The 22,682-nt window shown below is 38.6% G+C and overlaps 1 protein-coding gene across 1 annotated transcript; it reads left to right on the forward strand.

Annotated features, from left to right (window-relative positions):
- The first annotated feature begins 152 nt into the window (after positions 1-152).
- On the forward strand, positions 153-21,739 carry hsd3b7 (hydroxy-delta-5-steroid dehydrogenase, 3 beta- and steroid delta-isomerase). Its single transcript, XM_033970987.2, has 6 exons — positions 153-393; positions 3,207-3,362; positions 11,661-11,769; positions 15,586-15,685; positions 17,322-17,484; positions 20,097-21,739. The coding sequence occupies exons 1-6, from the start codon at positions 231-233 to the stop codon at positions 20,507-20,509; spliced, it is 1,104 nt and encodes a 367-aa protein (XP_033826878.1). The 5' UTR covers positions 153-230; the 3' UTR covers positions 20,510-21,739.
- The last annotated feature ends 943 nt before the right edge of the window (positions 21,740-22,682 follow it).

Genomic DNA, 22,682 nt, shown 5'->3' on the forward strand with positions numbered 1-22,682 from the left:
CTCAGTTTTTAATTTTGAACCACTGTGCATTTGAGTTTGACACCTCTGGAGCCTCTATGGGTATAGTAAGAAGTCAAAGCACCAATCAGAGGCGAGGTTCCCCTTTGGCCCCTCCCCTGATTTAAACTCCCCTCCGCGCGTCTAAGGTTCTCAGTTCAGAGAGTCAAAGCCGACAGGGGTGGTGGAACATTCTCTCTCTACCACTATTTTAAGCTCCACTGCCCGATAAGATGTCTGGAGAGCAGCGGGGGCTCGTCTACCTAATCACCGGGGGCTGCGGCTTCCTGGGCAAACATATACTGCGTGTTTTACTGGAGAAAGAGCGGGAGGTCGTGTCTGAGATTCGGGTCTTCGATAAACACTCGGACCCCAGCCTGGAGGAGGAGAGCACAGGTAAAAAGCGCAGCCGAAAAAGTTATGCCTTCCCTGGGTTGGCTGAATAAGTTTCGGCCGTAGTTCTTGACAAGATTTAAGTTAGTTTTACCGGGAAGGATGGCACGTTTCGTAACTGTTTAAACGTGTGCTTAACCTCAAACTTTAATCTAATGTATGTAGCAAACACTTGAGTCAACAGGGCACGAGTGTTTGCTGACGTAGGTTAAACTTATTTAAATATGCGTCTTACTTGACAGGTGTAACCGGTTCATATATCAACTACCTACTTACATAATGGACCTTTTGTTTATTACAGTTTTGGTCATACCTGGCGTTGGATTTAGTGCACAGTGTTGGTCCTCCAGCCTCTTCTTCTTCTTCTACTTCTCTGTTTTTGTTTCTTCTTCGCGTGACCTTTGCGTTGCCCCCGGTATAAATCCAGTATTGGGAAGATGCTAAAGTGTCATCTGTTGTCATCTCATTAATTAATAGTCTTTTTATGACTATTTTGATTTTATTTACATCCATAATTTTATTTTACTTGTGTTTAAGTTAATATTGAGTTCTGATGATGCTCCCTTGTTTTAATTTATTCATGTGAAGATGCGCGGGGAGATGCTAACTTTGTGCATTATCTTCTCCCCTGTAGTTTGGGCAGGACATGTTGATTCTTTTTACTCTTATTGTGAACCAGATTAAAAGGAGAGCACTTATCTATAATTTTGTGATATCAGTAGAAATTATAAAATGACACTTACTTAATGTTACTTATAATATAAATGTTACCATCCAGTATTCAGTATTGGACGTCACTCTGCCTGCATCCTCTTCATTCTTCCTGAGGTCTGCTGCTGCACTCTGGGTCTATAAACACCTTTTCCATTGTTTATTATGTAGCTCCTGTGACGCAGTGAGATCTGACTCCATAGTAACTGGATCCAGGGTCACACTGGCTCCATTCAACATTCACGCACAGACTCTTGTTGAGGCCAATTAAACCTCGGGTGGACTTCTCAGAGATGAACTAAAGTTCAGACAGATAATTACTTACGCAACACTTTTTGGACAAGACTCTGAACATTGTTCATTTAAAGCAGGCGTGCCCAAACTGTGGCCCGGGGACCAAATGCGGCCCTAAGACCAATTTTTCTTGGCCCTCAAGCTTCCAGGTGAATTGGCCCATATTACCATAAACAGTATTTTTTACTGTATATTTCTGAAAATCTACTTTAACAAGCCTATATCAAATAGTTAATGTGTCCCAGGGAGGATGTAAGCATGAATAAAGGTCTAGTGGTTCAGTCTAACTTGTAATAATAACACAGTATTCACTGTATTGGTGACCACTCTCTGGCCCTCAATTGGCCCTAAGCTTTGTCTTTTTATGTGTGTCCCTTAATGAGAAAAGTTTGGACACCCTTGATTTAAAGCAACACCATTTAACTTTCTGGAAGAACAACATTTCCATGGAAAATTGGTTTTCCGAGCTGTAAGCCTGCTTACAGTAAAGACGCATGAGTTTGGTTTGTTTGTGGAGGCAATTTAACAAATAGTGGTAACATTTGCGGAACATGTTTGAATATTTCTTTCAAAACCATAGGCCCTCCATCTGAAATGAATTATCGGATTGTTACTTATAATATGACTCTTTACTATGTATTATTATGAAGTAAAAAAGTATATTGCATGTGTATAGTGCTGAGAAGTTGGTCTAAGTTGTAACTGCCAGCTTTTGACCAGACCTGTATCCAAAGTCCTTTTCCTTTATTTATTATCTCTTCTTTATCCAAGGACAGAGGGCAGAGTTTCAGAGTGAGTTAAACATGTTGTAATATCAAGACCAACCTTGAGAGTTCTGATCATTGAGAGAACATTGACCTTGGCCTGAAAGAAGCATGAAAGTTATCAGGTGTTCCTCAGCCAACGCTGTAAATCAAACCTGTTGCTAGCGATTGTGACCTTGGGGAAAGAAGGCGGCTGAGTTGTCTGTTATTAATGTTCATATCTTGAGTTACAGACACAATAGAGAAATAAAAATACCAGGATCACGTACAGCAGGTCAACATTTTAAGAATTTTAAGACCAAAGTGACGAGCATGACAGCAGCATTTACGGAGAGAGGGGAGACAGTTTTCTAATGTAAATGAATAATGTAAGGGAATTGGAGTCAGACCAGATGGAGCGGCCCCTGCTCACCACCCATTTGGAACATGGCGGCTAGCGGACTAGCTATGTCCATTTATATATATATATATATATATATATATATATATATACAGTTTATGTTTGCTTCACAATAAATACTTTTATCAGAAAAGGCACCACTCATTGGAAGCATTCTTGTTCTTCGTCACAATGGCAACACCCTGCAAAATACGGCATGTGTCCCATTGTCTTTTTTTGATCGGGATGACATGTTCCAAATTTCACATTGTTCTGTGGTACAATTTTTTTTCCATTGATTGAAGTTTTGCAATCATTCCCATTGGAATAACATCGGCGGTTTCGAGTATGAAAAATATGACGTAGGTTCTATTGACAAACTCTGGTTTATCTCTGTAATTATTACTGGGCTTATCCAAATTAAACACATGAATTTGTCATAAATAAACAAAATTTTACATATTTTTTTACAATATATTCAGAAAGTGGTGCCATTATTCAACCTTAAAGATGTGATTGTTGCCAATAGAAAAAGACTTTAAGCCACACAATTAACATGACAAGTTTCTCTACAGTCTGGATATTTTGTTCAAAAACGGTGAATTTCCCCCAGAGTTGACCTATGACCTATAAAAGATGATGTTAATAATCCTGTGTATCTGTTTTAGAGCACACGAAGGTGGTGGTGATCCAGGGAGACATCACAGACTACACCCAGGTCCTGGAGGTCTCTCGTGGGGTCGATGTGTTCATCCATTCGGCCAGTGCAGTGGACGTATGGCACAAGATCCCAGAGTCTGTTATGTACAACGTCAACGTGAAAGGTAAAACATTGGTTCCAATAGTAGTGTTTTAGTGCATAAGAACAGGAATTTATGTTTTTCTAATTATTACTGGATTTGATGGTGATAGTACCTGTGGTAAATATTTATCATAGTTTTACATCAGTGTCAGTTTGTGGAAGAAAGGTGGGGAGAAAAGTACAAAAATACAGGAAGTAGTGGTGAGTTTTAAAACAAAACACCTTTATAACTATTTAGACAAGTTTTGGCCCTTGTCAACATCATGGTTTGTTCTATGTATATATGGAACTTTTGTGGAAACCAGGAAGTAAAATCATAAATGTCAATGTTTTAGTGAAATTGGTAATCTAACCGTTCATATGCACTTTTTACTCACCGGGTTGGACACGGGCCACAGATGTAACAGGTGTAGAGGTAATTTCGCAACTGTTATCTAGCAATCATAATGTTTACACAGAGAGGGGGGCAAATCTTATCTAAATTACTCATCAAAGTTCTGATTTGACTATTAAAATATAGCACCTTTTGGATTGTGAAATTAATGTTAGACTGTTAGAAAAGGGTGTTGCGCATAAAAGATGGTTGGCTGTCGGTTCTTTGGAATAAACTCAGGATTGAGTCAGCTTAAAATTCAGTTCTTATTTTGAAACATCCAGTTGGCCTCTTGACTTTATTCTGGGAGTTGCCGTGGGTGTTGCCATTGTCACTAGGGTTGTATTGTTTTGCATGGGGCTGCCGATCTTGATAGCAAATCAGTTCTATACAGACTACAGAGCTGTTTTAAAGCCTCCCAGAGAATTTGCACGTTTTATACAAATTAACCAACTTTTTATCAGATTTTAGCTGCAAAACATGTCTTAAATTTGACATAGAAATAAATGGGATTCCTGCTTAACTGGGAGTGCACCACAAAGAAGGGCAGTTCAGTGGCATTTAGAGGCAAAAGTGGGCAGGGCCGATTAGGGTCAATATATTCTGAGAATTTGGGTGGAGTTGTGGTGTACTGTAGCCTACGTTATAGATGAACCAATATTAGTATCACAATATTGATCTGATACCGATGACTTTTGTATTAAGCTCAAACTCCTTTACTAGAACTTTTTTTTTAAACATTAGCGTCATTATCTTTGCTCGACCCCATCTTGAACTAATCTAAAAATTTAATGTGCTTGAACTAAATTTAATGAACTAAAACATTACAAAAAGTAGATTTTAACCTGCTGGTTGGAGAGAGTCCGAAATTTTGAAAGACCTATACAATCCCCTGAATCTCATACAACTAACTTGATATGGGAACTTTTAATACAATATTTTATGATTGTGTTGAAGACAATAAACATGATTATTTTTGCTTCCCAAAAATGGAATATATTTCAAGGATATGCAAAACTGGATCAGCCGTGTCCCAATTCAACGGCTGCATCCTTCAAAGGACCCAGCCGACGGACTTCTTTTCACCTAACAGTAAAATCATTATCAATGTTTGTTAACGTTGCAATCTGTCCAAATACTTTTGACCATGTTAGCTGCAGATTACAAGTCAAACTTTTAGCTCAAATCACCGAGGCTTACGCAGTTAATAGCAAACTTCTTTGACAGTTTTCTTTCTTTCTTTCTTTCTTTCTTTCTTTGTATATTTATTTCATTCATTAAAAACAAAACAAATCAATGCAGCATATCTGCATACAGTATTTCAGCTTTTGTACAATTATAATAGATGAATGAAAAGGCACAGAAAGAAGCAAAAGCTTATAATATCTGCCCCTTATCAACTCTGACTCTTATTCCTTCCAGTGTATTGCACTGTTGGATTATACAAAATCAAACTTAGATGTGTGGCTACTTTACAAAACAAAACAAAACAAAAAAAAAACAAACAAAAAAACACAAAATCATCCTGTCACATAGCAGTTATATACTTTCTTAATAATGATAATTTCAAGCTTTTCTTAAACATATAAATGGACTTGGATTCTTTAATATTACTTTCAAGACTGTTCCAAAGACTGACTCCCTTGATTGAAATGCATCTTTCCTTTAGTTTTGTTCTAAACCCTGGCTTAGAAAATAAATCAGTTCCTCTTAATTGATATCTACTTTCTCTCTTAATAAATCTATTTTGCAACTTCTCTGGTAATACTTTTAGATGAGCTTTGTACATGGTTTTGAGAATGCTATATTCCACCAATTCGTTAAATTTCAACATTTCTAACTGAATAAAAATTGGATTTGTATGTGCTCTATAACCACTTCCATTGATAATTCTAATAGCACGCTTCTGTAAAAGAAAAACTGGTTCAATGTATGTTTTACAAGCACTTCCCCACACTTCAATGCAGTATGTCAAATATGGAACAATCAATGTGTTATACAATAAGAAAAATGCATCTTTGTTGAGAGACTCTTTCACCTTGTGTAATACAGCTATGGTTTCTGATACTTTTGATCTTACTTGCTCTATGTGGGATTTCCACGTCAGCTGCTCATCAATAATAACTCCTAAAAAATGAGATGTACTTGTTCTTTCTATCTCTAATCCTTGTGTGAATAATCTTACCTCTGGATCTATCTTTTTACCACTAAAGACCATAAATTTAGTTTTACTAATGTTTATAGATAATTTGTTTGCATTGAACCATTTTAATATTTTTTGAAACTCGTCTTCTACATTTTTTATAACCTCATTTATGTTTTTTCCTGAGTAAAATAATGTGGTATCATCAGCAAACAAGATACAATTTAGTAATTTTGATACAGACATAATATCATTCACATAAAGGAGAAAAAGTACTGGCCCCATGACCGAACCTTGGGGTACCCCACACGTTACTTGACGGTATTCTGATTTTATGTTGTTGATTTCCACAAATTGATAACGGTTCATTAAGTAACTTGTGACCCATTTGTGTGGTACACCTCGTATACCGTACTTTTGTGAGCGTTATGGCCTTATATCACGTTTATAGTTGTGTAATATGATTTTATAAACATTTGACCAGTGTCCTGCGGTGCATGATGGGATCCCGATAGGAAGCCGCACAGGATGCTTGGATATATCCTTTGTTCATGGCCAATCTCCATGAAAACTCGGGCCACATTTGTCGGCCGCATGAAATGGGACAGCCTTATCGCTCCTATTGTGTCTGGTCTTCAAATGTAGCCCTGAAGGACGCAGCCGTTCAATTGGTGCTAAAGGCAAAGGCAATTTGATAATCTAACAACAAACATTTATGCTCACGCCTACACTTGTTTTTAATGTTTTAAATTGACTTATGTGCTCTCATTGGGGTCTCCCTGTTTAAGTAAAGATAAATGAATAAAGTTCTGGTTGAAAGTTCATGGGAGTGCCTTGATGTTGTGAAAGTAAAAAGGAAACTTTTTTTGCTCCGGAAAAAAAACACTCAATCAGAGGAATTCCACGCCCGCAGTCTGCCTCCAACTACAAAATTGCACACAGTGGCTTCTAGTTTAGAGAAATTAAAGATATAATGCTGGAAACTGCAAATGGGCTTCTTACTATTTTCATACTTATACCAATATATCCACTATAACATCTACAATATATATAACTGCCATTTAAAGGGCTCATATTACACTATTCTCTGATCCGTTATGTTGTTTCCTCATCACAAACAGACCTGGAGTGGTGTTTTGTTTCACGCACCCCCCCCACCCCACCCCCGAAATACCCTGAAAAAAGCGGATTCTTGTGAGCAAAGTCACCTCTTCACAGATCTGACGTGTAACTTGGCCTGGTGGCATCGCCTGGTTGTTTCCATGGAGATGCTATACGAAACTTTCAAAACATTACAACTGGTTTTACTTCTGCAAATCTATTTATTATTTTAACCACTTATACTAAAAATTTAAAATAGCCGCTATATGTTGTGGGTGTTATGACAATTGTGTGTAGTAAGGCAAGCATTTTTATAGCACAGTTCGTACACAAAATGATTCAAAGTGCTTTACAGAATAAGAAAGACATTAAAATCACAATGCAAACAAATCAAAACATAATCATTAATGGTAGATGGTTACATTTTTCTTTAGTTCCACCACTCACCTGTTCACCTTGGCTGGAAGAGTGCGCTTATGTTTTATTTTGTTTGGAGGAAACCATAGTGCTGGTGTAACATACTTTTCCAGTGTGTCATGATCTAAACTTGAGGATGCCTGTGGACAGCTCTCTGATTACGGGTTTATTTGAACTGAGGATTATAAATTACAGACATAACTTAAAGGTGTCACAGCTCTTTTATGGTGCACAGATTGAACCACCAGGATGAGTCACTCCCACCAGTCTGGCCCTGGTTAAATGTTTAGTCATGATTCTTTGCTTTTTTTAGGTTTTTTTCCCCCTCTGGAGCTTTTGGTCATGTTATTTCTGTACATTTTTGTATATACTTATTTTTTTATTGCATGTGATGGGTTAGACTACTCATTTCACTAAAAAAAAACAATCATGATCATTATATTAAAGAGTGTAGGCTACTAAAAATCTTGCCTTTTTTCTTTTCTTTTTTATTTATGTATAGTGAAGTTTATAATTTTACTTCCTAATTGGACATGGGAACCACATATAACATATCTAGAGGTACTTCCATAATAGTTACTGATCAACCATGAAGTAAACATTGGCAAAACACCTTTTAAGCACCTTTAATTTGTTAAATCATTTTTTTTTTTTTTATATTATTTTTATTGAATTTTTGCTTTATACAGATTAAAGTAAAAACCAAACACACAAGGAACAACAGCACAGCATAGCACATTACTTCATCAAAGAGATAATAATTAAGTGAGTCATATCAGATGCAGCATTTATGACGAGATGAAAACAACATTCAGCAATTATTGTTAGTATTACACCTCTATCCTTTTAATTTTCAAACAGTCCAGAAGATTTTTCCCATTTTTTGAACAGATTGGACTTACCACTGAGGCAATATCTTAACCGTTCTAAAGACACCATCTCAGATATTCAATTTTTCCATATTTGGACAGAGGGGCCATCGTTACCAACCCATTTTGACATTATAGTTTTTCTACCCAGCATCAGGAGGAATTGTATGACATCTTTGTGAGCCATCAAGTCTACAGGTATAAACCCCAAAAGACAAAGCAACGGACTGGGAGACAGGGTCCACCCCACAACAGAGCCAACCTCTCTACACACGACATCCCAAAATGACTGTATAATCTTACACTCCCATAAACAATGGAATTTGGTCCCCGGAGCTAAGTTACATTTGGGACAGTTTAGAGAGATTCCTGGAGTGTACTTGCTATATATATATATATATATATATATATATATATATATATATATATATATATATATATATATATATATATATATATATATATATATATATATATATATATATATAGCATGGAGAGATGTAAACATTATGTAAGATATTGTATTGCATTTCTTTGTCGATTACATATTGATATTTTAGACGGCAATATCAGAATTTTCTCCCATGTTTCATTGTCAATTGTTGTTTTAAGCAGCACATTCCATGATAATCGTAAACATTTAAGTCTGTCCTTCTTCATCCCTTGAAGCTCAGAATAAAATCTTGAGAGAAAATGCCCCCATTTTTGACAATCCAAAATAGTTTGTTCAAGAAGATTAATGTCCTGTGTGAACTCCAGAGATTTCCATTTTGATTTTACAAAATGCCTAAGCTGGAGATATTTATAAAACTCTTTAGCAGGGATCTTATATTTGGCTTGTATTTCTTCAAATGACTTGAACTTTCCGTTGTCCCATAGATCATGTATCCTCCTGATGCCAGCTTCTTGCCATGATCTGAGATCAGGACCAGCACCCTTTGCTACCAAATCTGGGTTGTCCACCAGTGTGGTCAGAGTAGATCATTTCAGATTATTCCCATACATTTTCTTTAAAAGGCTCCATGTTTTTTTCCATTTACAGTTTTCAGTACAACTATAGTAGTAGCAGTACAAGATTAGTGTCTCTCTTGGACTTGGGGAAAAAAAAAAATTGTTCAACAGCTAAAGCTTTCCTTATGTTAAAGAATGATTTCTATCGGACCTTTTTATATTGCTAATGTTGTGAACTTGTCTCTGGCTGGACCACCGGATGTTTCAGGGCAGTAGGAAAACAACCACTTATCAAAAAATCCAATCTGCACCCAAATGTTCTTTCTAAATTTAGAGTGATCTCGTAGTTGCCTAAAGTGTCTTAAGGTTTTGGAAAAGATTGCATATGACTAACTGCAGACTCTCCTTAATCTGAACAAAATTGGTGAAAAATTCTAATCTGGTTCCAAATCGCAGCAGAATACTGAAACAGCTCTGTAAAAAGTGTTTAATGACCTGCTTTTAATTGTTGACTCAGGGAAATCCACAGTTGTTTTGCTAGACTTTAGGGCTGCCCTCGGCACGGTGGGTCACTGCGTCCTTCTGTCCCACCTGGAGACACATGTGGGCTTTAAGGGTACTGCGCTCGATCCTATCTATCAGACTGGAATTTTTCTCAGAAATTAGGACAGTACTCCTCTGTGTGTCCCTTAGAGTACGGTATGTCCCAGGGTTCTACAAATTGCTTCCCCTGGGTGGGTTTTTTACAAAGAACAATGTGGCATTTCATTGTTTTGCAGATGACATTTAAGTATATCTGCCAGTGACCTCCAATGACACAGACCACAGTCAGGCCACAGCCAGTTACTGCAGCCCTGTACTCCACCCAGACCCTGAGGTCAGTTGACCAGCTCCTGCTTGTTGTGCCCTAAACCAGGCTCAAGACCAGACCTGACAGAGCCTTATCTGTGGCAGCGCCCAGACTATGAAACAGTCTGCAGTCAGCTCTGCCTGTCTTTAACGCATTTTAAGTCTAGACTGATAATCCACCTCTTGTCCCTGATATTTAATACTAGCTAGACATGATATATTAGTGTTTTATTGTTCTTTTCCTGTGTATCATGTTTTTTACTTTTTATGTGAAGCACTTTGGGCAGCTGAAGTAGTTTTTAAATGTGCTATATAGATAAAATTGAATTGATTCATTATAGTTGAAGTAAGTTGTTTAAAGTATTGTTATAAGTGTTCTGAGTCCAGTTGCATAGGGGAATGTTCTGGCCCAAATGATGGATGGCATGGGTTACACAAACATTTATGGAATTCTTTCATTAGTTTATCAGTTCAGATTTGAGCCTCTCTAACGTGGGTAAAATGTGCACTGTGCTGCCATGACTTTCAGTTTTGTTCTTGCCCGAGTTCCCATTATGCATTTCTGTAGTGCTGACTCCATATGCCTCAGTGATGATGTGATTATGGGGTACACTAGTGTTCAGTGAGTCACACAGAGGGACACACAGATAATACAAGGAGCTTTGGGGGGAGAGAGATTTGAGCTGTTTACAACTTGTTTACCACAACATAAGTGAAACCGCACAACATCACTACAAATTATGAGTCAAATGTAAAGCAAAACACTGCTGGTGAATAGGACAAAAAAATGAAAAAAACATTTAAAAGACATAAATGCGTAACTTTTCTTGTAGCTCTTATAGAGGACTTGCACCATTAGTGATATAAATGTAAAACTTCAAACTCGATGTCAGTACTAGGGCAGTACGAGGAAAGGGCTCAACAGCTGACGGCTGATGCAGATTTCTGATAATAAAAACACTTTTATAAACTAGAATGCATTTTTCCCCCCACACAAAATGGGGCTCATCAATTTGTGAAAAACATCAAATTGCAATTTTTTTGACAATCATTGTGATTAGATTTGGCTAGGTTAGTGGTTAGGACTCACTCTTCACACAAAAAGGCCTTTTTGCGTGGAGTTTGTTTGTTTCTCTCCGGGTCTGGGTTGGTTTCCTTCTTTCCTAACCTGGCGCCAGATTATCCTATTTTAGCAAACTTCTGGACTATTTCGTTCGTGAAAAAAAATGTCAAAGTCTGGATGTCGACATGTTTGTTTTGTTTGCTTAAGTGTTTGGCCTTTGGCTTTCACACAAAGACTGCTGCTCTATGATTGGACCACCTGCTGCTCGACGAATTTGAACCTTACAGAGAGAATAACTCAAGATGAGTTTGCGAACTCACAAATATCGCAAAAATCAATTTTCCTGTGCCCATTTAATAATGTTACACAATATGGCATAAAACATCTATCTGCAAAATGTTCTGGAGGGTTTAAACTTTCTATTTCCATGAATCATGCATGTGGTGTGCCACCTCCAGAAGTTACAGTGTTGCTTTAAATACGCTAGTCGTTTAAGAAAATTCTTTCTTTATTGACACTTTTTGACCACCTAAACAAATATTTTGTCATTTCAGGGACTGACCTTGTGATCCAGGCTTGTGTTGAAAATGGCATCACCAGCCTCATCTACACCAGCAGCATGGGCGTGATTGGCCCCAATCAAGATGGCGATCCATTCATCAGGTAATGCTCTGCTGCATCTAACCCCTCCTCTTCATCCTCTGCTGCATCTAACCCCTCCTCTTCATCCTCTGCTGCATCTAACCCCTCCTCTTCATCCTCTGCTGCATCTAACCCCTCCTTTTCATCCTCTGCTGCATCTAACCCCTCCTCTTCATCCTCTGCTGCATCTAACCCTCTCCTTAACCATATGTTGATCTAGCCCTCACTGATTAGTTTATCATAGATTCTGATACAAATATAATAGTCTAATAATATTTTGTATTCATAATAATAATAATAATAATAAGAAGAAAAACAATAACAACAAATAATGCATTTTATTTATAATGTACTTGTGCAACAAAGTGCTACAACAGGTAGAGGAGCCAGAGTTTAAAAAATAACTTCACCATTAGCAGTACAATCCTAAAAAAATACAGAACATATTTAAATGGTATAAAAAGTACTAGTAGGCCTTTTGGAAGAAGAATATCTTAAGGCCTTTTAAAAAGCCCTTCACACCTCTCAGGGACTCTGGGAGGGCATTCCAAAGGTCCTGTCTCCCATATTGGAGAGCTTGGCCCGGGGCAGGTGAAGGCAGTCAGATTAAAACATTTAAATGCATTTATTAAAGAGGGGTTATTTTACTTCTTTGGGGTTTAACTGCTAACACATAATAAAAATAAAAACTCTGCCTTTTACTATTGATCATACCAAGACGACTGAGGGATTACACAGACATCTGCTAACACATAACATATTTAGATCATCACGTTACCTTTTATTGTTTTGAAAATGCTATATTCGCCACTTTTCTTTCTAAGTTTGAGTCTCCCCTCCCTTTGCACTCTGCATTAAGTCACTCCCCCTTCAGAGCGCTTTCACAACACTTCACATCAGTTGCTGTGTACAACTTGGCTGGGCAATGGCCACTTGACCAACGGGGGGAGGGTTGTACGCAGAGCCGCTCCATGAGGAAAACATGGACAAATATGGAATCGACCTAACTTTGATTTACAGATTTACATTAAATTACTTGTTTTTAATTTTCCGAATTTGTTTTTAAAAACCAAGAACAAAAACTGACCCCACTGGACCCTACTTTCCATTTTCATTTCGAGATTGGGAAATGGAAGTCATTTTCCAATTTTAGGTTTTCCATTTGAAAACGAAAGTCAAATGGGCAAGAGGTCCATGGGTCAGTACAGAACATGGACCCGGGGCTTCTCTCTACCTGCTTGCTTGGGTGATGCGTCTGAAGAGTGGTGGCGTTCAGGGGCCAGAGATTCATTTTACACACAGCCATAGGACACGCTTGATCATCATTTTATGTGGCCCGCGAGAAGATAAATTAAAAGGCATGACTGTCATTTTAAGTCTATACTGCTTTAATGCGTGCACTGACGATAAAACAAATGGGATTTCCCCAGCAAGTGGAACTGAGAAATATTTGGAAATAATCATCACAAAATGTTCACGAAGAGGAAAATGTTTGACATGGAAGGAAGTTGGAAAGAAGAAGAAGGTGAAGGTGAATACAAGTTTGTGCTTTGAGGAGAAAAACCTGTATGTTTTTTGTGTTATGAGGTGGGGTCAGTACAGTCTACGTCGACATTCGGTTTAGTGACATTTACACTGCTGCACAGTTACACCTGGCCCTTGATGGCGGCCATTTTGCTGATGTGGCCCTCGGTGAAAATGAGTTTGACGCCACTGATCTAGATCCTGGTGTTAATATTCTTGAAGGCACATGCACGTCCTCTCCACCCCCGGTAAAAGACATCCCCAGATCCTGCCGTGTGCTCAGACACTTGCTCAGGCACAACTGAGCATCACATATATGTCCAAAAAGGCTAACAGCTTCCACATAGGCTACCAGCTCAGTTGTGGTTGGACGCACGGTTGTTCTGTTTTAAGCCACACTGAATGCCCGAAATCCGGTTTGGAGAGGATGTGTGCCTTCATGAATATTAATGCCAGGATCTGAATGGATGCTTTTGGACACTTTATGGTGGTCAACTTGATCTTACCAGCACATTTGCGGATGTGTGGCCAATGCACTGGAACTGTGCCGGCTGTGTGTAAAGCTCTCTCCCCCAAACACCACCGCTCTTCTCCAGTGACGTTTGTAGACACTCAAGCGACAAGCAGGTAGAGAGAAGCCCCCGGGTCCATGATGCCAACCTGGGACACACAGCTTTCACTTGTTTTGGTCTATTAACAACTGAAGATATTTTTAGTCAGTTAAATAGTGTTTAGTAAGTTAAGTAGTGTTGAATTGATTGCATTTAAGTGGCGTTTTTGAATAGAAATACCAAATATTATATATTAGTACACTAACCTACATAGACCTAGGTGCCTGATTCTCTTTTTAGTTTCTGAATTTGGGTGGTTATAATTTTACTTCCTGGTAGCACATGGGCAGAAGATGTGACATGTGTAGAGGCATAACTGTTACCTAGCAACTGTAAACAAGGGGCAAAACTTTCATTTTTGAACATTAAAAGACCTGCAGCTGAACTGAATGGAAAATTCCAGGCAAAGCAATGATATTTCCATGGATACGACCAAATGACTGACCTTTACTCGAAAAGGTCAGTTAAGGACAGTGCAAAATAAGGCGTTACCCCAAACCGTTTTACCAAAGCTTTCAATTTTGAGTTTCCCTCATTGTTTCCCATTTACAACAAAACAAGTCTATGGTTATCTCCACGTGTCCTGGCCAGTGTAAACAGGCAGCGCTGACAGACATCCCACAATACACTGCTGATGCTCAGTCTGTCATTCTTTCCTAAGCCACATTGCTTTGTGCAGGGCAGGCCTGACATTCCTTTCGCACTTGCACAGTGAATGTTTGTCCAAAGTGTTGATGCTTTGCAAGTGGGAAGTGGCTTCTTGTATTTCTATGGCAGTTGCCATGGTAACACAATACAGACATTACTTTTTTTTTCTGTACCAGTTGAAGGCAGATGAGAAACCTGTTCCCTTCTCCTGGGGCTGCCATAGTTCAAGAAATTCCCTTGTAATAACGTTCTGTGCCTTAGTCCCGCAGTGTGTGGAGGATGCGGTATAGCACATAAGCCCATAATCACACATTTAAATTGGGGTTGTACTTGAAAAATAGTCATATAAAACAACAGCTGGGCCTGAGTGACAGACGAGTGTGTGGGAGAGTCAGGAAAAGTCACTTCTGTTCACTACACTCCTTTAGAGACCAGTTATATTATGTTAGTCACGTGAAGGAGCAGCAAATCAGGAAACTCAAAAAGAACCTGAAAGGACAATTTTGAGGATACAAGTGGTAAAATGAGTTTCCTCTGCAGGGTGGCTGGGCGCTCTCTCAGATATAGGGTGAGGAGCACAGTCACACAGGAGGAGCTCGAAGTAGAGTCGCTGCTCCTCCACGTTGAGAAGAGGCAACATCTGTTATGGATTCATCCTGGACGCCTCCCTGGAGAGATGTTCCAGGAAGGAGGACGGGCGCACTGGAAGGACTGTCTCTGGGTTAGCCTGGGAACGCCTTGGGATCCTCCCGGAAGAGCTGGAGGAAGTGTGTGTGGAAAGGAAAATCTGCACATCCCCGCTCAGATCATTCCCCCATGACCCGGCCTTGGATAAAGTGGAAGAAGATGCATGGATTACGTTATTGTTCACACCGCTTGTATCCTCAATCTTGTCCTTTTGGTCATTGCCCAAAGCTAAAAGTGCTTAATACTGTAACTCCTAACCCTCTGTTACCAAGACTCACACAAATGTCAAAGTGGCAGTGGTACAATAGATATTGGATGAAAACTACATAGATATAGAATATAAAATAATCTTTGTATTCTCTTTCAGGGGGAGTGAAGACACGCCCTACCGCACCAAACTTACTATGCCTTATGACAAGACCAAAGCTGAGGCCGAGCAAATGGTGCTGAAAGCCAATGGGACCAAGGTGAGAAGATCTGTGGAGACAATGTCCTTAATGACCTTAAGACCTGACCTGGTTTGGTGGGACAGAACCTGTGCTAAATATTTATCATAGTTTTACATCAGTTCAGTGGCATTTTCTGAAGAAGCAAAAAGGGCAGTTTAAACATTAATTGAACAAAATCTGTTATTTTTATTAGTCTAATCTTAACTATTGTGCAAGTTATATCATTTTGGCCCTTGTTAACATGATTGCAGGGTAACATACCTCTACGTATGTCATATCTGTTGCTTGTATCGAATCAAAACGTTAAATTATAAACTTGACACACACACACACACAAAAATCGAATAAAAATAAGCAAGATCCAACCTGTCATAGAGGGAGACATTAAGATACATTTTTTTTTTTAGCTTTTGCCATCGTGTGTGTGTGTGTGTGTGTGTGTGTATAGAGAGAGAGACTCTCTATATAGAGTCTCTCTCCAGAGCTCCAAAATAAAAAAAAAGTTGAAATGGTTACCTCAGTACATAAGCTCTTGTTTGAGTCATTGTAACTTAATCTGAGCCAGGACAAGAATCTTGTTCTTGTTTACAAAAAATAAAGCCAATGCCCCAGGGTGTAATGAAGTATGTGAACGAGAAACAAAGGTGAAGTCATCAGTTAAAGCTTTGGTGGAGAACACACTTCAAAAAAGAGAATATGTTTTTGAAATTATTCCTTGGTTTGATGTGCAAAGAAGTGGAATAAGTGAGTGTGACGTCACACATAGCGTCCAGTCAAATGAAGGTCATTGAGGCAGTTCCCATTCCCGCCCAAACCTTCAGAAGTTGAGAAGAAAAATACAAAAATACAGGAAGCAGCAACTACATGTCATCAACACCAAAAATACCATTCAAAATGTAGGAACAATTTTGATAGAATTAATTTAATAAAATAAAGGTGTTGTAATTTATTTTTATTTGTTTAATTATAACTTGTACGATTTAGTCATGTTTTGGCCCATACTAACAGTATAACCACAATGCTGGAAAGCATTGCGACTGAAATATGAATTAAACTAATAACATAAAGAATCACACTTCAGAACATGTTTGTACATGTCTAAACTACAGGGTGAGATTCTGCATTCTTTGAGATGTGGTCATTGGATGAAACTGCAGTTTAATTTCGATTGCGAGTAATCTTGTAGACCTATAGTCCAAGTACAACTTTGACTAGATAGATAGAGAAGGGGAAACAATTACCATTTATTATAGTTAAAGGTTTTATATTATACAAAATTGAGTCTCGTGAGGTTTTAGTCATGTTATAATGTTGTTGCCTCCTCAAAAACACACCTGGAGAAGTTAACAGCTCCTTTTACCTTTAGGTCAGTAGAGATGGGAAATTCCAGGGCTGAAATCAATCAAATTATTATTATCCTAGGGAGGGTGTATAGATTTTAAAAAAGTGTTTTTAATTTGAAAGAATAACACAGCCTAAATATGCAGGGTTTGCGTGTTAAACGTGTGAATGAAACAAAAGACAACTCCAGGTCTGTTTGTGATGAGGAAACATTATAACATAGATCAGAAAATAGTGCAATATAGGCCATTTAAGTTCTTAAAAGTCAAATTTGCACAGTATGTCAAAGTGAAGTTTATTTTTCTTGTTGCAGGTGAATGGTGGTAAGATGTTGTACACCTGCTCCCTCAGACCCACAGGGATCTATGGAGAGGGCCATGAACTGCTCAAGGAGTTCTGGGAGCGCTGTGTCAACTTGGGTGGGGTCCATGTGGGAGCCGTCCCAAGTAACACGGAGCACGGACGGGTCTATGCAGGTGAGCAAAGTGGAATATCACATCACATGGTTAAAATTAGTTCAACATATTTTGCTTAAAGGCCCTGTACTTGTTTCTTTCCCATGTTTACCCCAGTATAGATATATTGTATAATCAGCTCTTAAGGTCAAAAAAAGTCCTCAGTGTACGGGCTGTATCTATTTATAAAACGTTTTATTCAGAAAGAGAAGCATGCTAGTTGTTTTTAGCTTAACTGTGATAGAAAAACCCCGCTGTGGTTCTTATAATTAGCTTATAAACTTATTGCGGTGAATAATTAATTTCTTTGGAATGCATTAGGTAAGTGAGGAATAACTTCACTGCAAACCATTTAAACTCAGACAAGCAATAAAAATATTTAAAACTACTTATCTGACACAGCTGTTGGCAAACTTCCAATAGGCCCTTTGCACAGCAGCAGTGTCTCAAAGCTAACACTTTTTCACTTTTATTAAAACGGGAAAACATTAAATATACAACCTAACAACCTTTAATATGTATTATGCCTCAAAATTAGCTTTAGCATTAGCATTGAGACACAAACATCTCTCTTTCTAAACACAGAAGACTCCTCTGGTCAAGTCTTCGTTTTATTTGTGTAGTGTTTAACATGTTGGCAGTGACATCCACACGCAGGTCCCTGTCACTGCCTGACCTTTATATATTTATTCATTTTAGCGAGACTCGGGAGAAGCCCCATAGAAATGTGGTTTTCACGCCACTTTGCTGTCTCTGTCTAATCCAATAAAATAATGCACATGAAAAAGCTGTCAGTTAATACTTACTTAAAATGACGTTACATCAAAATCAATCAGTGAAAGTCAGTGGGTAGGATTGGTTAAATAGAAATGGGCATAGCAGTAGCTCAGGTCTAACTAAGCCAGACAAATTACGGTTTAGACAGCTGTCAAAACCAATGCATGTAAAGATCTAATTTATGAAAAGAGCTGGAGCATAAGGAAGTATTTAGAGGGGTGTACAGAGTAGCCCAATAACTCTGTGCTTAGATAAAAGTATTGCCTAGGGTCGTAGATGACTGAATTCTTGGTCGACTAATGACATGCCTGCAGATCGAAGTGTCTACTAGAAACAGGGCGTGGCAAAAGCTTTCAAAACTAACTGGTATCTGACGCAAACTGCACTCAGACAGCAAATGAGTTCATGCAAAAATGACTAAATCTGGAGAAAATTGTGTTAGTGTGGTGACAAAAACAACACTCTTGCCTCTGAAAGTTGTGCAAAGCGCTTATAAACTCATCATGGTGAATAATTAGGATTCCCGGAATGCATAAGGTTAATGAGGAATTGCAAACCGTTCAAAATGAACAAGTTCTGTTTTTTATATACATGGGTACTCCCTCTTTCTACAGAGTCCTGTAATGATACTATGACTCAGTACTTAGTAATGGGATTGCCTGTGTCGAAATGGTGTTTCCCTGTCGCCAACGTAACAAAAGTCGTATTTATAAACTTAGATTGAAACCATATGGGACCAGCCCTGTCCACTGTCAGAGCTGCCAATGATCTAAAGGAAAAATCGCTCTAATGTAGCATTTTGTTTTCTTTCTGAAAATGTGGGGCCCGCCTATAGATCAATCTTTCTCTGTGTAAGTTCATTGTGTTATTTATTTAATGTTTATAGCAACATGAACTGCACTGCAAAAATAAATAAAAATATGAATCATTGCTGGAGTTACATTGGCCTCATACTGGTTTAAAAACACAGCTGAATCTGGCATCTGGAATCTCTTTGGTTTAGCTGCTGTCCATGGGTCCAAATTGGTGAAATATTAGGACAGTTGACAAGTTAAAACAAAATATTATAGCTGAAACCTATTAATATACGGTGGGCACATCTTGTTACAGATTTTAGTCATAGAATCTGGCAACTCTAAGTGTGGAACTTAAAGGAACTTAAATTAAAGGGAGGGTATTATGCAGAGCGTTCTACCATGTTATAAAGTTGCTCCCTCATCAAAAACATGCCTGAATAGGTTTTATATTTTACGTGTGCATGTTTGAGTGATCTAGCTATCTCTCCTGGGCCTTATTTGAACTCTCCTTATGGTTAGCTGTACAGTTCTGTCCAAAACTCAGCCCAGAAGCTTACGTCACCCATGCTCCCACACGACAATATACATGTAGGTTGCAAAAATGAAATCTGAATATGTTCTGCTTGTTTCACTCTGCATTTTTTAACAGTCAATGGACCAGTTTTGATTTTTAAAGTGTCTATACCAGATTTTTTTTTAGATATATTTGAGCAAACTTTGTCTTGCCCCAGTAAGCCCCAATAAGCCCCCTAACTGCATCTAATCCTAAAGTGTTTTATTGTCTTAGGATCAGGAAGCACACAGTTAGCATAGTAGTTGCTGTTGGCATAACCGTGACAGCAAAACTCTTCAGGAGTCTAAGATATAATAAGTTATAAGGTAACTTTGGACCACTGCAAACCGTTAAAACATGAACTAGTAGCAGAACTATTTCATTTTAAAGAAAAAAGTCAAATCTGATACAGCGCCTTTAAGTCATTTAAGATCAATATAGTGATTTACAATGAAAAAAATATATCTACATGTAGGATCTTTAACCTTTTTCTCTCTTGTCTGTAGGTAACGTAGCCTGGATGCACGTATTAGCCGCCCGCACTCTTCGAGACAAGCCCCAAAGCGTGGCAGGAGAGGTCTACTACTGCTACGATGACTCGCCATACTCAAGCTACGAAAATTTCAACTTGCAATTTTTCACCTCCTCCAACTTCAGACATATCCAGCTTCCGTTCGTCGTCGTGTGGTTCATAGCAATAATGAACGACATCCTCCGTTGGATTTTGAGTCCGTTTTATAACTACACGCCGTTGTTGAATCTGTATACTTTTAGAACAGCCGTTACTTCCTTTACAGTGAGTACAGATAAAGCATACAGGCATTTTCAATACAAACCTCTGTACAGCTGGGAGGAGTGCAAAAAAAGGACGCAGGAATATGTAGATATGTTTGCGCAAAAACACTACAAAGGAGCTTAGCACAATTCTACTTCGAGCAAAATAGTTCATAAAATTAATGGAATGAAACCAGATAAGAAACTCTGGAAATTTAGACTGCAGTGACAATCAGGATCTGTGAAAATGTCTTGATACTGATGATTATAATAATCCATTACTTTAAAATAACACTCAAACACTCAGTCGCTTTAAAAATTAGTGCAGTATTCATTCAGCCTGCACTCTGTTATAAGCTAATACTGTAGCCACAGCTGCCCTGGGGTAGACTGGTGGAAGCGAGGCTGCCAATCATGCACACACCACATTCATTCAAGGCAATGTGGGTGTCTTGCCTAAGGACACAACAGCACAATATATGTGCCTTTTTAAAATTATTACAAAATTTACCTTTAAAAAAAATTAAAAAATAATTGCATAACACTGTTCAATCATCAAAAACGTACCTATGTTTTTAACTTAATGCTACATTCCCTTTTTGCAGTGTACTAGTGTAACGGCACATTCCAAAACTGTAAAACCACTACAGCCTTTTGAAGGTCAGAGGCTCATGGCGCCATCTAGTGGAGAATATTCATAATACATAGCAGTGTTTTTCAATTCCGTTCCTCTTAATGAAATGTGAGTATTCTAAAAAATAGTCTATTTATAGGATTTGAAGGTGCATTATTTAAGGTTTCTGGTTGGTGGTTTGCCACTTACTTGTTTCCATTGAGATGTTATTGCTTTGCCTGGAAAGTTCCAAAATATAGCATTAAACATATTTATTTAATTGTTCTTGCATAAAAAAAACTAGAAAAAAACATGCATTCTTACCGCGAGTGGGCTCGCTTCTCAACAGAGCTGACCTGTAACTTGGCCTGGTGGCGCACCTGCTTGTCTCCGTGGAGACAGATGTTTAATGCCATACTGTGAGACAGGGTCTCCAACCTGTAGCTCAGGAGGGATTTCTGAATTATATGCATTGTGCTGAAGAACTAACATTTATTATGGTAATTAATCAAATGTATCATTTTGATGCCTAACTTTGTGCACTAATAAATGGATAATAGTTTATATTTCGTAAGCATCTGCCATGGCTCTTATATTTACTCATTTTCTTGTGACCGTTAAAATGAGGTGCTCTGCCTCGTTTTGTAAAGGGAGCGCACAGAAGGATAAAGGTTGGAGACTCCTGCTGTAGAACGTTCCAAGCAAAGCAAAAGAATATTTTGAATTAAGACAATGAAAAGAGTGATTTTCATGAAAAATTTGGGGGGAAAATGGATGATGCTTTTATGCGATGTCCATATTGTAGCTCTTTTCATAATTTTTTTTTATTGTGGATTTGTACAAATACTTGTAGATTTGTATTAACATAAATGTTAAATCTATATAATCTATATAAAAGTAAAGTATTCTAATATTTAATAAAATAATTTTAAAAGTATTGGATTTTGAGTTTGTTTTTTTAAAGTAGGAGGAGGATAAAAACAAGGCCAGCTACGTCGCCTGGGTTGGCGTTACTGGGGGTCCATCCTGGAACCAGGCTTGAGGTGGCTGCTCGACACCGAACAGACCCCAGAATCACACTCCCCAGCCTTCTCGGTAAGGTCCAGGGTACTGGAGAGGAGAATTTGGCCAGTAGTTGAACCTCGATTGAAGGACGAGCAGTGTGGTTTTCTGCCTGGTCTCGGAACACTGGACCAGCTCTATACTCTCCATTGGCTCCTCGAGGGTTCATGGGAGTTTGCCCAACCAGTCCCCATGTGCTTTGTGGATCTCAAGAAGGCATTCGACTGTGTCCCTCCATCCTAGGTACAGCCAGGGGCCGGAGGGGGTCTCTGCTGTTTGCAGATGTTGTCCTGATGGCTTCATCGAGCCAGGACCTGCAGCAGGTGCTGGGGCAGTTTGTGGCTGGGATGAGAATCAGCTCCTCCAAATCCAAGGCCATGGTTCTTGACTAGAAAAAGGTACTTTCCAGGTGGGTAGACCTTGCCTCAAGTGGAGGAGTTCCACGATTTACCAGTCAATCTACGTTCCTACCCTCACCTATAGTCATGAGCTCTGGGTAATGACTGAAAGGAGAAGATTGCGGATACAAGTGGCTGAAATGGGTTTCCTCCTATCTCTAAGAGTGCTCCCCTTAGAGATAGGGTGAGGATCTCAGTCACACGGGAGGAGCTCTGAATAGAGTCATTGCTCCTACACGTCAAGA

The sequence above is a fragment of the Periophthalmus magnuspinnatus genome, chromosome 8 (assembly GCF_009829125.3).
Source record: "Periophthalmus magnuspinnatus isolate fPerMag1 chromosome 8, fPerMag1.2.pri, whole genome shotgun sequence".
Lineage (NCBI taxonomy): Eukaryota > Metazoa > Chordata > Actinopteri > Gobiiformes > Gobiidae > Periophthalmus > Periophthalmus magnuspinnatus.

Excerpts from the sequence above, each read along its gene's own strand:
- hsd3b7 (XM_033970987.2), top strand. The coding sequence starts at position 231 with ATGTCTGGAGAGCAGCGGGGGCTCGTCTACCTAATCACCGGGGGCTGC. Across the intron at positions 3,363-11,660 it reads GTACAACGTCAACGTGAAAG|GGACTGACCTTGTGATCCAG; the intron begins GTAAAACATTGG and ends TTGTCATTTCAG. Across the intron at positions 15,686-17,321 it reads TGAAAGCCAATGGGACCAAG|GTGAATGGTGGTAAGATGTT; the intron begins GTGAGAAGATCT and ends TTCTTGTTGCAG.